This window comes from Lycorma delicatula, chromosome 10 (assembly GCF_047948215.1).
Source record: "Lycorma delicatula isolate Av1 chromosome 10, ASM4794821v1, whole genome shotgun sequence".
Lineage (NCBI taxonomy): Eukaryota > Metazoa > Arthropoda > Insecta > Hemiptera > Fulgoridae > Lycorma > Lycorma delicatula.
The window spans coordinates 66250560-66264232 of NC_134464.1; the positions used below are offsets into that span (position 1 = coordinate 66250560).

The 13673-nt window shown below is 30.2% G+C and overlaps 1 protein-coding gene and 1 long non-coding RNA gene across 2 annotated transcripts in view; one reads left to right on the plus strand and one right to left on the minus strand.

The window, feature by feature from the left end:
- Window positions 1-324: 324 nt before the first annotated feature.
- On the minus strand, window positions 325-11897 carry LOC142331603 (mitochondrial import inner membrane translocase subunit TIM44). The gene is made up of 5 exons (XM_075377619.1): window positions 11737-11897; window positions 11485-11595; window positions 9630-9793; window positions 5701-5834; window positions 325-2041 (listed from the first exon to the last, which is right to left on the minus strand). The coding sequence occupies exons 1-5, from the start codon at window positions 11737-11739 to the stop codon at window positions 1125-1127; spliced, it is 1329 nt and encodes a 442-aa protein (XP_075233734.1). The 5' UTR covers window positions 11740-11897; the 3' UTR covers window positions 325-1124.
- Window positions 11898-12334: 437 nt separating this feature from the next.
- Window positions 12335-13673, plus strand: part of LOC142331339 (uncharacterized) — a 28728-nt gene continuing 27389 nt past the window's right edge. The window contains exon 1 of the long non-coding RNA XR_012757965.1: window positions 12335-13562. This is a non-coding gene — a long non-coding RNA (uncharacterized LOC142331339). The remainder of the gene's footprint in view (window positions 13563-13673) is intronic.

Genomic DNA, 13673 nt, shown 5'->3' on the forward strand with positions numbered 1-13673 from the left:
GATCTCAAAAATATAAAGAGAAACAGGTTCACCAACATTTATTATTGGGAAAGGTTAACTAACTAACCCTTTCCATGGGAAGGGTGACAAATTCAGGTCAATTGGATCAATACAACCATGAATTTTATTGTTTGATTCAACACATTCTGACTTTGAAATCTAGAACACAAGTTGCAGTTGTAGTTGCTACATAAATTGCAACTGTCTTGATTCATGGTATACCATACATTAAGCTATCCAAAAACCATTTGCATACCATATGAATCAATCAAATTATTAAAAATACATTTTATGACATAAAGAATAAAAATAAATAAAACGATGTTTGTAAACTGTAGTTTTTACTAACAATAAGACTATTAAAAAAAGATTAACAATATAAATAAAGAGAAGAGATTTTTACACAGAAATTTAAATTACTAAATGTATAAAAAAAGGAAAATCTATGAACACAATAGTTTTTATATAAGATTACAAGACAATTAACAGAAACACATCATTGTGATTAAATCAATATAAGTGAAAAAAATTATATAAATTAAATTTTTGAGATAACAGTTTTTATTTTATTAATAATATGTAACAATGTAATTTAATGTATTAGGGAAATTCTTGCGTACATAACAATTGTATTTTACAATTTTACATTTAGCCAAAGAGATGTTAGTTACAGTGATAAATTTCAGTGTTAATTATGCACATACAGGCATATCAAAATATATGCAGAGTATAGTAAATGTATTGAGAAATTCACTCCTATAAATTGCTTGCTATGAAAATTACTTATTTCCATTTTTGTCCAACTATTGCATCACTATGGGTCCAGCAGTGCAGGAAGTTGTGTAAATTACCAATGCTCTTTACTTTGTCAACAAGAACCAACTTTAATCTGGTTTTAACCAATATTTTATTTTTACTTAATACCAGAATTTCTACGATGCACCTCCCTAAGGTGTTCTGTGTTGCAGAATTACAACAGTCTTACAGAGGACTAAAAAATTTGATCTAATTAAGTAAATCAGTTTTAAATAAATAAATAAAATAAAAATAATTTTAATTTTGTATAACAAAGTTCGTAAATCACTTTATTATTCATAAAAAAAAAATTACAATAATATAATAATCTATAGTAACTGTTCACGACTTTGTAAAGATAAATCTAATAGTCTCCAAGCGGCCCTAGGATTTAACTCTGTACTGTCTCTGCACAGAACCCAAACATAATCGACTCTGTACACTTGATCAGAATCGCCTTCAACAACTTTACCGGTTTTATCTTTAATGCATATAATCTGTTGAGATGTAAAACTAATTACCAATACTGGGCCTTGTTCCATAACTTTTCCCATAACTAAATCAACATTATCAATATCGATTACTTTAGATGCGAACACTAAACTCATTTGTTTCGCTTGTTTAATTGGAGCCGATAAGATATTAAATGGACCTTCATGACACCAATCTCTTAAAATATCTAATTCACCGCGAACCATCGATTCTAATATATTAGGTATAATATCCGATTCACACTGCTTTAAGAATTCGATCCTATCAAAATTAGGATCTATTTTACAAATTTCCGTTAAAGTTTCCGAAAGTTCAGTCTTTTGAAACAGCCCACCCATTATATCTGAAACCTTTTCCGTTAACAATCTTGAAGCACGTATAACAGGATTATCACTTTCATCGTATTTCATTTTCCAATCTAAAACTTTATTAACGTACGGGTTATTTTCTTTAAAATTTTGCCAACTTTGATAAAATCTTGAATCTTTATGCAATTCAACACCTTTAGCTTCAACATTAGGAGTAACAACACGCATAACATCTTCAACAGGTATATCTTCCACACGTTTCCGTAACTTCACTGGAGGTTTGTATATTCGTGCTTGTATTGAACTGTGATCAATTTCTTCTTTAACGGCAGCAGCAGCTTGACTTACAGTTTGAAATGCGCCAGTTTTACCTAACTTTTGTCCACGTTCTGATATTGTTTCTGCGGCATTTCTTGCGGTTTTACCAATTCCTTCACCTATCTGACCTGAAAATTATGAATAAATTTTAATATTAATAAAAAATCCAAAAACTATATTAAAAAAAAATTATGATTTCTAAAAGGTAATTCCAGTAAGATTTTGTAAACTCACTGTAATTTATGGGAAACAAAATAAAATCTTACTTAAATATTATGATACCGTGAAATTAAGATAACTAAATGAATGTAAAATTTAAAATACTATAAAAATTTATTTAATTCTTTGATTGATTAATTTTACACATGAGTCCTACTTCCTGAAAATTAGGATTCGGGTGATACACCCACAGTTATTTTCAAGAATGGCTCTATCAGTTTTCTTTTTCTTTTTATATAAAAAGAACTATTATTGATGGAAATTATCTTTAATAAAGCGAGTGCTTGGTTTAGTTGTCTTTCTATTCTGTACTTTTTTTTTAGTAAACTAATCCTAGGGACTTCATAAAACATGTAAACTGAATAGCCGTTTTCAAAATAACAAACACCCCATGCAGGCTTTCAAAGGAAAATAGGTAATAAAGTAGTTTTTCGTTGCTTTCTTTACCACGTCAAATATTCTCCTTCACATTGTCATTCCAAGTCTATCCGAGTACAGATGTTCAACTCAAGTGATACCACTCTGTTCACCATATAAATTGTATAGTGAACATCATACTCGAGAAAAAAACTTCTGACTAATGCTGTTTGAAATAAACCTAGTTAAAATAAAATATACTGTAAGTAATGTTTTCAGAAATTTTTATATTATTCATCACCTCTGTAACTAATTTGACATATTTAAAAGTTTTTATATTAATTTGCCTACATGTATGATGGGAATTTTTGAAATTATGTAGTTCAATATGAATATTAGGCCTTATGCCTTGTAATTATGTTCATGAATATCTTCATTCATTATAAGGTTAGACTACAATTTTACATACAAAACAGTATTATACAAACTCAATCTTGGAACTCTCAGTAAACTTCTGATAATCATAAAACCCTGCTTGCATGATCATTTATTTCATATTAACAGTTTTCTGAATTTTAAAAATTCACCGTAAACTACAGTGAGATGAAGCACTCCAAAACAGTTTCATATATAATACAACAATGAAACCATGATAATTACTCTATTTAGTTTCTTATTATTGAGGCCAGTGACTTTTCTTATATATATATATATATGCAATATACATAAATTAAAGGTGATAATACTAAGACAATTATTTGTAGACATCCTGACACCCATTCCCCTGTAGGGGAAGCCATCCCCCTAGCCCTTATGGGCTTTACAAGAGGTCATCTGTAAAACCTCGGCTTTTGACATATTCCAGTCCATCTTGGCCAAAATGCCACAAGTGACATTCCCATTGGTGTACTACTATTTAATGAACTAAAAACAAAACATACCTTACAGAGTCTTAAGTAAGACTGACAGGACTTAACGAAACAAAGGAACTACCTACCTGTACAAAGAAAAAGTGAGTTCAACACAACACAAAACATAAAATTAGACAGAACAATAACAACACAATAACATTGAAACAAAACAAAGGACAAAATCATAATTTATAAAACAAAACATCAACATAAACAGAATATAAGAGAAATCCAAGAAGGGCTCTAGATCCCCTCAGCAATCCTTTACTTTGCCAAGTACACTATAAAAGTTTCCGCTATTGCCCATTCGGCCTGGCTGCTTAAGTTTACATGGAGATCAAACACCGACTGATAAGATCAAGCTGACAACAGCTGGTCTTCATGCGCATTAACCTGTTCTTCAACCACCAACAAAAAACATGATAGGTGTCATCCAATTGTCCACACTGAAAACACATTCCAGAATCTACCAGGTCGAATTTCTGCAGTTTATCCCTAAAAGCACCATGGCTGGAAAGAAATTGTCATATATTTATTAGGATGTACCCAAGAGGCGTCCCGCCAATCAACAACATTTGAAATGAGATCATGGGTATAATGCCCACCCCTGTCACATCCCATCTGGCTTGCCACAAGGCATTCCCATGTTGTTCAATTTCTCAAATTTTATTCAAAGTCAACTCACCAGACTTCTTTGCAACATTCTGTTGCTGCTTCTCAGATGCAATCAAGCCTATTGGTTTCATGCCTGCAATCACAAAGACTATCTCCTGTGAAATAGTACGGTAACGACTCAATTATTTACATTCAATAGTATGTGGGAATTAAGTTGGTGACGGTGTTAAAAAACATAACTTTTGAATAAAATTAGCATGTAAATGAATGTGTAATTTGTTGGAGCTTGCTAGGTTCTGTAATTTAAGTAATAAAATGTAAAAATACTTGTGCTCATCTTAATATATGATGATCAGTCAAATATAAACTGGACTTCTGTCTTCACAGCTCGTGTGTGAAAATGAGTAGGGTAGTGCAGAGGGATACTGACAGTGGGGATGTGGGAAGGGAATGGACACTCAGCATTCATCCTTCCCCACAATTGTTTTTAAAGGCATTCAAGTCTCACTACTCAGTAGCATTGTCATAACAACTCCTCTACTAAATTGTTGCTCTGGAATCGATTTCCTCCCAATGCCTCCTTCAATGGTCCAAACAAAAATAATTTGCAGGTGGATAAATCTGGACTATCGATATTCCAAGGTATCCCAGTAAATTTTGTCCAGTTCTTTCCCAGTGCTAACAGCTGTATGAGGCTTGCTATTATTATGAAGTAGAATTACATAATACTAATTGGCTGTTGATGTCTTGTTGGTGCCTGTTTCTACAGGCACCAGTAGCAAGTTATCATGAAGTTTCTCTTGAATGAGGACATCAAATCCTCTGAAATTTTGACTGGACTGTGTGGGCACTTTGGGGATACAGATTTAAACAAGGGTGTGAAATTGTAGAAAATAAGTCACAGTAGACTTTTAAGAACAAGTGGGATGCATGGCAACATTTGATTGATTTTTGACTTCATTGAAGATGGTGGATGATGATATTGCTTTAAAAGTGAGTACCAGTCATGAAAGTGCCCATTCCATTATCATAAAGCATCTTGAGCAGTGTGCAATGATCTTGTATGGTCTGTTTACAGTGGATTCAAAGACTTATGAATCAAAATCAGAAAAGGCTTTACAGGAAATTTGCTGATGGTTCCTGGAAAACATGATTGGAAAACAATTTTCCAATTATGTTCCCTATCTCTATAATCAGTATTATAGAAAATTCAAATCATTTGAAACTAAAAATTTCTCTTGTTTAATACAAATAGTAGTTAATCAAATTAGACAGATAAAGTGAAACTTACCGTAAATTAATTTTATTTGTATAATAAAGTAAATTGGTTGAAAATTGATCTGCGATAGTTTAGCTTATATTACAGCATATTTTCCAAATAAAACTACTTTTAACTTACTAAATTGTTTAAGAAATAACTTTTGCATGATGATAGGATAGTGATGTATACATATGTAAAGCATAAACAGAAACAGGAAAAACAAATTACAGTAAAGAATGGAAAAGTTTTAATTATAATTGGATTAAATTAAAATAAAAATTTGTGTTCACAACTAATCGAGCCTATTGAAAGTCTCACAGTGTGAGACTTTTTGTAATAGCTGGTACCAGATGCAATATTATAATTTAATTTAATTTAATTATAATTTTTTAAAAATCACATACACAAATAGTCTTAAACTAACCTGCCTTTTTAGCTAATTCTGTTTTTCCCGCTTCTTCTATAACATCTTGTACTTTTTCTTTTATTGAATCAAGTTTCTCTTTTATCACTTCAGAACTTCTGGATGCTTCACTTTCAACTGTTTGGTATTTTTTTCTAAACATAATTCACCACTAATTAAAAATAATTATATATTAAACATTTTTTATAATATTCAATATCTAAACTTACTTTCCAGTTTGTTTTTTATATATGTGATTATTTCTAGACGATTAGATTCTGGATTTAAAGCTCAGGTGTGGCATTATAATATTCATTTCTAATCTTTATCATAAAAAAGAGACTTAATTTAGCAATCAACCTTTAGTAATTAATAAATAATATATGATCAAACCCAAAAAAAGCATATATAAATTTATTAAAAAATTATTTTCACTATTCCACTATACAGTGCACAGTAAACATTTTTAAGGAGAAAAGCCATAATAACTTAATTAGTTACCAATTAAATCTTTTTTAAACAGAATTGAATTTGTTTTTGGACAATCACAGAGGATTAAAACTTTAAAAAAAAAAAAAAAAAAAAAATTGGAACGTGTATCAAAATGGATGCGTTTGGATGGATGTACAGTAAATATCAGGTTAAAAGAAAGAAATGAATTATAACATTAACCCACATAAAATAATAAATAAAATTCAATTTTACAACTATTAAAACTAATTTATGACCTTCTCCATTAATAGGTAGATTTAATATCACTGAAAGTTTTAATGCTAATAATGCAGTATACAAATTTCAAAAATACAATTGCCAGCTCCGATTATTAAATAACTTAAAAATGCTTTGAAACCCACTTTTCCATCTTATTTTACTAATTAAAAATGTAATTTTTATTTTAACCATTTTACATTGATTGTTTATTTTTTACTATTTAAAAATCATTTAAGATAAAGCTAGTACATTTGGCTCTACTATTCAACCTATAATTCTGATACATTTATTTATTAAGAAGACATGAATTCTACAGCAATGTATATTTTATCATAAACATCAACGTTATTGTATTATTGTCACCATAACAAATTTAACTAAGTGATAATTAAATTGCAAGCTGAATAACATTGTATTGGGACACATGCTAAATAACAATGTAAGTTTTTTACCAAACAATTGCCCCAGCTCAGCTTGTGCCCCAATGCTCTATATTCTATTTAAAAAAAAGAAAAATGATAATTGAAGAGAAAGAATACAAATGTATTTACATTAGAGCAGCAGTAGGAGGATGGGAGGCACCTTTTGCTGTTGATTGGATGGTTAAACAGATGTTTATGAGGTGTGGCTACTAAATAAGACTAATGCTATAAAATACTTTATTTTAAATTTATACATATTTATTTATTATCCCTTCGATATGCAACCCTCCTCCTCTATCCCTACAATGCTCCATGCAAATTTTCCATTGTTCAAAACAGTGCTGGAAGTCTTCTTCTGTGAGCTCTTTCATGATGCGTGCCGCTTTTTCTTTCACAGCTTCGACGATCTGAAATCTTGTTCCTTTTAATGCAGATTTGACCTTGGGGAACATAAAAGTCACATATGGTGCCAGGTGAGATGAATAAGGTGGATGGTCTAACATTGGGATGTTATACTTGGTTAGAAACGTCTTGACAGACAATGCAGTGCGAGCCGATTCGTTGTCATGGAGAACTCATGACTTGTTCTTCACAATTTGGGTAATTTTTTTATGGACTTGGGCAAGGACCTAAAGGTAGTAATTTTGACTAATAGTTTGGCCTTCAGAAACCCAGTAAAATTACACAATCCCATGAATATCGATCATATAACATCATGGATTGATGCTTAGTTTCTGGATCATAAGTGAAAAACAAAGATTCATAACATGTTATCACTCTTTCCAAGAAGTTTAGGTCATTTTTAGTGGCATTCAAAGTGTCACAACAAACATTTTCACAAGCTTCTTTTTGTTTGCTTGCGAGAATTTTAGGCACCATTTTCGTGCACACTCTATGCATGTTAAAATCGTTATGTAAAATTTGCCTTGCACATTCTTTAACAATTCCTACAGTTTCAGCAAACGCACGTCTAGTTAACCGACAGTCAGATCGGATCAGATTACCAATTTTTTCGTTAGTTTTGATGTGGATGGGCGACCTGGGTAAACATCATCATGTCGCCATGTCTTCTCGGCCACACTGGAAACGCTTAAACCACTCAAAAATCCGCGCACGTGATAAACAATCATTGCCATATACTTTTTTTGATGGAAGATAACTTTCATAAGAAATTTAATGACAATTCTTTGCTCTAATAAAACGCATCACTTTTTCAGCAAAACAAGAAACAAATGTTTCCAAACAAAAGCCACAGCCAGACTAATATGCCTACAGAAACTAGAGTGGCAACAAATGAAATAGAAGGCTTCACGGTACACACCTGTTGGTCGTATAAATTTAGCGCATGCGCAGTTTTGTTGCAGCATTAGTATTGTTATTTAATAGCCATACCTTGTACACTGTCATGTGTTATTATAATGTTTTTCAATTTTAAAATGTAAGGGGTGGTGTAATTTTTTGCAGATAGTTTTATTTATACATACGTATGCATATAAAAAGTTATAGTTTCTTCCTGTAAGTTGTCAAAAATCCTTTTTATTCCATTTTATCTTTGCATTACACAAAAACTGCCAAGTATTTTTTATTTCAATTCTGTTCCCTTTATCTTGACATGTGTCTCTAAAGCTATTTACAAAAACTGAAAAGTCAGATGTACATTATGTTCTCACTTCAATCTGTTAATTCAAACTGTTGCCTTTTTAATGATTTCTTTTTTTTTTTAATTTGCCTATACAGGAACCTTTCAATAGCCAAAAATAATATTTGAAATGGCTTTATTTAGAAGTTTTCTTTTTCATTTTAAACAGAAAATTGTGTAGAAAACCGATTCTTTTTCCTAAATAAGTTAGCTGTAGACGCATTTATATATAGTTAAAATTTCATTTAATGAGAATGAACGATTTTGGGAAATCATTTTGTGTTTAACTGGAATAATCTCATATAAAAAGAATTAAGAAAAAGATGCTAAAACAACTTTTGGAATTTTGACTTCCTGAGCAATAAGAACTAGCACGAGTAATTCAGCCAGTTAATTTATAATGCAACAGTAATTATCATAATAAATAATGTTAAAAAAATCTAAACAGATACTTTTATTATTCACTTATAATCTTTTTTTTACTTTTGTTTGACCTTTTTAATGATTCCTTTTAAACTAAGTTCACTGTATTCCATAGGGCTAAACTATACGTAACTAAAAATTTATTATAAAGAGTCTGATGATAAAGAAGCTGCAAAAGAGTAAAATGCAAATAATTTTAAAAGGAACTGTGAAAACAATGTTATGATTTTTTTTCACCATTTAGCTTCTTTTTTTTTAATTATAAAAGTAAGTTTTTTAATCTTCTTCTTCTTCTTTTGTAGTCTTCACAGATCTCATCGGTCCATGACTTTCATCGTCAGCCTCTTCCATCCATCTATTATTACCTGCATCCATCAACCAGTCACCCTTGTGGCCTGCTTCCCTGATGATTTCACTCATCCCTACCTCCCATCTTTGGTCAACCTGATATACAGACTTCATCTTACTTTAGGCTTAGAGCTCTTTTTATAGCAGTAATATGATCCACTCTTGCCATATGTCTTGCCCACTCTTAGATTTGATAATGTTTAGTATTATTGGCTTATGGTACAGCACACGTAGTTCTTTCTTTCTTCTACACCATGTTCCTGTCTCTTCCTCAAAATTCTGTTTTCGAAGGGCAATATTGGTTTAGTAAGCTTTTTTAATGTATAAAAAAAAAATCAATATTAATAAAACAGGAAGTATACGGCTATTGCAATTATACTTTCAGTTAAAATTTTAAAATATCTCACCTAGCTTTTTGTAGTGCTTCAGATTCTTCAAGTTTTTTCCTTTCTTCACGGAACTTTTTTAAACTTTCTTTCATTTCCTTGTTTTTTTCTATTTCTTGTTTTATATTTTCTAAAAATTGTGAGAAAAAATTTGGTCTTCTTGATGGCGTGGAATAATGGCAGCACTTAAAAAAAATTAAAAAATCAACAATTAAGTAATTCATACAAAAACACTTAATAATGTGATAAAGACATAATCTCTGTGAATGTAAAATTAACAATGTATTTTTAATCATACAAAAGTAGCAACAGTTAAGTGTCATTAGTTTTTTGTTTAACTAATACAAACTACTTCACACACATGTGTTTTGAAGTGAACATACCAGTCATTAAAGAAAATTCTCGGCCTGGTAAAGAGATGGGTGTTAGTATGATCAAATGAGTATATTTGTCAAGTATGATCTTTAAGATGATGTGCTGTGAGGTTTCAGATAGGTATGCTTAGTTGTCTGTTTGCAGCAATCTAATAAGGCAAATAAGTTTTGATATTTTCCGAAAAACAGAAAAAATTGAAGTTTGAACTTTGAATTGAAGTTATAAAATACTTGTTTGCAAAAGTTTAATTCTGACGAACTTACAAAAGTTCGTCAGAATTAAGGATTCTTCCCTTCGTTTTCAACAGTAAAAAGGTGAGATGTTGAGTTAAAATGATATTTCTACATCCATTCAGGATGGTGAATGCTTTATATGTCCAAATCTCCTATGACTGATGAAATTGTCAGAAAAATCCACAAAGCTGTATTAAATAATTGTGGACTGAAGGTAAATGAGCTTACTGACATTGCAACATCTCGATAGATCGTGACCAGTAAATATTACACAATAAATTGAGTATAAAAAAGCTTTCCATTCAACAGTTGCTACATCCACATCTGTTAATAGTCAGCATAAACACAAACTCAAACAGTGGATGGAAGCACGTGAAAATACAAGTAATACAAATAGAAGTAAAAGAAAAATGGGCTCCTTTTGGCAATGGGCTGGCAGAGTAAAATTCAACGCACTGTAGGGTAATGAATTTAAATTACACAATTGTTCCCCGACTTCAAAGCAACAGCAAAATTTATCACATTTCAGAAATTGTCTTTAACCAGATTGAAGACTAAAATATGGATGATGCACAATTAATGGATATAGTTGCAATAAATGGAACTTTATTAACTTTATAAGTTAATATTGGTGGAGTTACAATTATTTAAAGGATGACAAAACAAATCGATTTTTAATACTTTCAATAACTAGACCCATTTTATTGCTACTACAAAAATTTGTAATATTAGTACTAAAGGCAGAATATAGCTGATTTATTTCCTTATAAAGCAAAAAGATTGTGAAAAATTAAGTTTTTCTACTGCAGGATCCTCCTACAGTTTAAAGGTCTAATCTAATTTTTGGGTGGAGAATATACTTATAATAACGTTTTTCTACCTCCAGACACTATTTTGTAGCAAAAGCATGTTAAAAGAAATTGGAGAGTACAGCATACAAAGTGGCAAACAAATACTGTCAGTGCGTTAATTTACATTTAAAACTAGATTCCTGAACTTTATATTTACTAATGCCTTAAACAATATATAACGCTATATATATAACAATATATAATATGAGAAAATACCGAAACAAAAAAAAATTAATTATTTCTTCTCAGATCCAGCAAACAATCAACTTGTAAATAAAATTTCCAAATTAAGTTCCCAGTAAATTTCATCATTAAGAGTCAAAACTATTCATAAATATCGTTATTATTTTATTATTATTACCACTGTAACACTTGAAAAATCAACTAAATAATTAATAAGGAAGAATCGCTACTTACTGTTAAATCGGGTGGATAGTACAATAATTGTAAACGGCGCTCTCCTGCAATATATCGTGTACATTTCGTCACTGCAGGAAGCCAGCACAATTTACGTATATTCTGCCGGTACTGTAAAAGAAAAGTAAGGTTGTAAACGTTACGAAAACTTAACCTCATAAAATAACCTTGACATGATGCAACACTTAAATTAAACAAACATAATTAATAAGAAATTTATATAAAAATAAATAAAATATCTTTTCAAAATACCATTTTGAGGATTTTCTTATTAACGGACGATTTAATTACAGTTTAAAACGATTTCTACAGATTCACATTGCACAAGTCAATATTTATGTAATGGCTCCATGTTTATCAAGACCATACGAATTTGCACATTTTTGGTATACACTAGTAATTTTTTTTACATAGGACAGAACATATTAATATAAGCTTAGAAGAGAAAAAGTGCACAGAAAATTATAAAAATATATTAAAGATAAAGTTTGGTAATTTACAAAAGATAATACGCGAATCAATTTTTGTTAAAGATTGAATAATATCTATATACAGCTGATTATAATCATCCAGGAATGAAAATAATTTGTATTTTTAAGTGCATTAAGTGTGACAGGTGTTCCAAAAAACAAAACTAAGCAATATATATATTTTTTTTTTTAATTGTGTTTTGTGACTATCTAAAGATGGTAAGTTTTTCGTAAGATTCAATGTAAATGATGTAATATAAAGAGATTGAGAATAACAGTAATTAATTAAATTACGTAGCCACTGCAATTCAGTACTTATCTCAAGCCAAAAAGAGAGATGGTTATCTTATAATTAAATCTAAATATTATTTTTATTAAGTTGGTATTAATCACCTTTTGGATAAATGTTTAAATTGCGTGGAGGAAGTGGTTTGTTGTGCTACAAAGTATTTTTACATTATACTAAAAGAATTTAAATAAATTAATATTTTTCAGGATTTGACATCTCTGTACAGTATACGTGTAAAATTTATTTCGGATACACTTAGTAAATTATAACCTCATTTCATGTCTGCATCCACCAAAATGTGTTTGTAGTATCTTTTTTGAAACAAATACGCAATTAAAACAGTTTGCAGAAAATAAGTATTGGAGGACTATTAAAACATAAAACGATCTTTTAACACACATGCCACGTGTTTACAGAAGGGTGTGCTTTCATAGTAAATTCTTTGATTTATGTTGAACTTGTTAGCATTATGTTTTTATTCTCATTTCAATTGAGGTGTATAAGTAAAAATAAATGAAATCATTGTAGTGTTTTTTTGTTTTTTTTTTTTGTAATTGCAGTTTAATTTGTTAATGCTGTGTTTGTTATTGAGTTTGGTGAATGACCTTGTGAATTTTTAATTTTCTTTTTTCTTGTTTTGAAAGTGACACTATGACCTTGATTTGTTGTAAAATATAAATATTGTGGAGTGAAATATAAATTGGAGTTTAATTTACTAATGGATGTGAGGAATTTGTATTATATCTGATGTTTCCTTTTTACAGGAGTATGCCAGATTATATGTTGCACATTTCTTTTTGTGTAAAATGTGTGTTAGGCCGTAGTAAGAATGCACCAAATAGGAGATTAGAATTAGGTGATCCATTGGTATTCCATGATAGGCCTATTTAAGTATAGTATCTATTGTTGTATGTGAAGTAATGTTCTATTTGGTTTGATGCATTAGAGTTAATTGCAGTGATGGTCTGTTGTTTTAATTTATGTAGTGTGCTGATATTTTACTGATGAAGTATGTTAGTGTAGAGATTTCTTATATTAAAAGCTACATCTATGGTATTGTGTGGAATATGTAAATCTTTAATTTTGTACAAGTTTTTTGTGCAAGAAGTTTTCAACTTTAAGTATGACATAATTTTGTTCACAAGTCTGGCTACTTTTTGTGTGTTAGTCGGAGAGTAATATATGATAAATCTGGTTTGTGGATTTTGAGTTGTGCTTGTATTGTAGGTTATACAGGTTTTATTTGATGGAAGAAAAAGTCAACCAATTTGTTGTTAATGAGTTTTGTATATTTATTCAGCGTTTAATTTGCAATTAAGGTATAGGCTCATGTTTTATTAAAGTTATTTTGAACATTTTAAGTTATTGGTGCTACTTTAGTATGCGGTCTACCATCTTGAGGTCAACCTTTATCAATGTTTTATCTAATG

Bases quoted from the DNA above. Each gene is read 5' to 3' on its own strand.
- LOC142331603 (XM_075377619.1), bottom strand. The intron at 5,835-9,629 runs GTGAGATATTTT...AATTATGTTTAG, and splicing joins GAAGCACTACAAAAAGCTAG to AAAAAAATACCAAACAGTTG. The intron at 2,042-5,700 runs GTTAGTTTAAGA...CATAATTTTCAG, and splicing joins AGAATTAGCTAAAAAGGCAG to GTCAGATAGGTGAAGGAATT.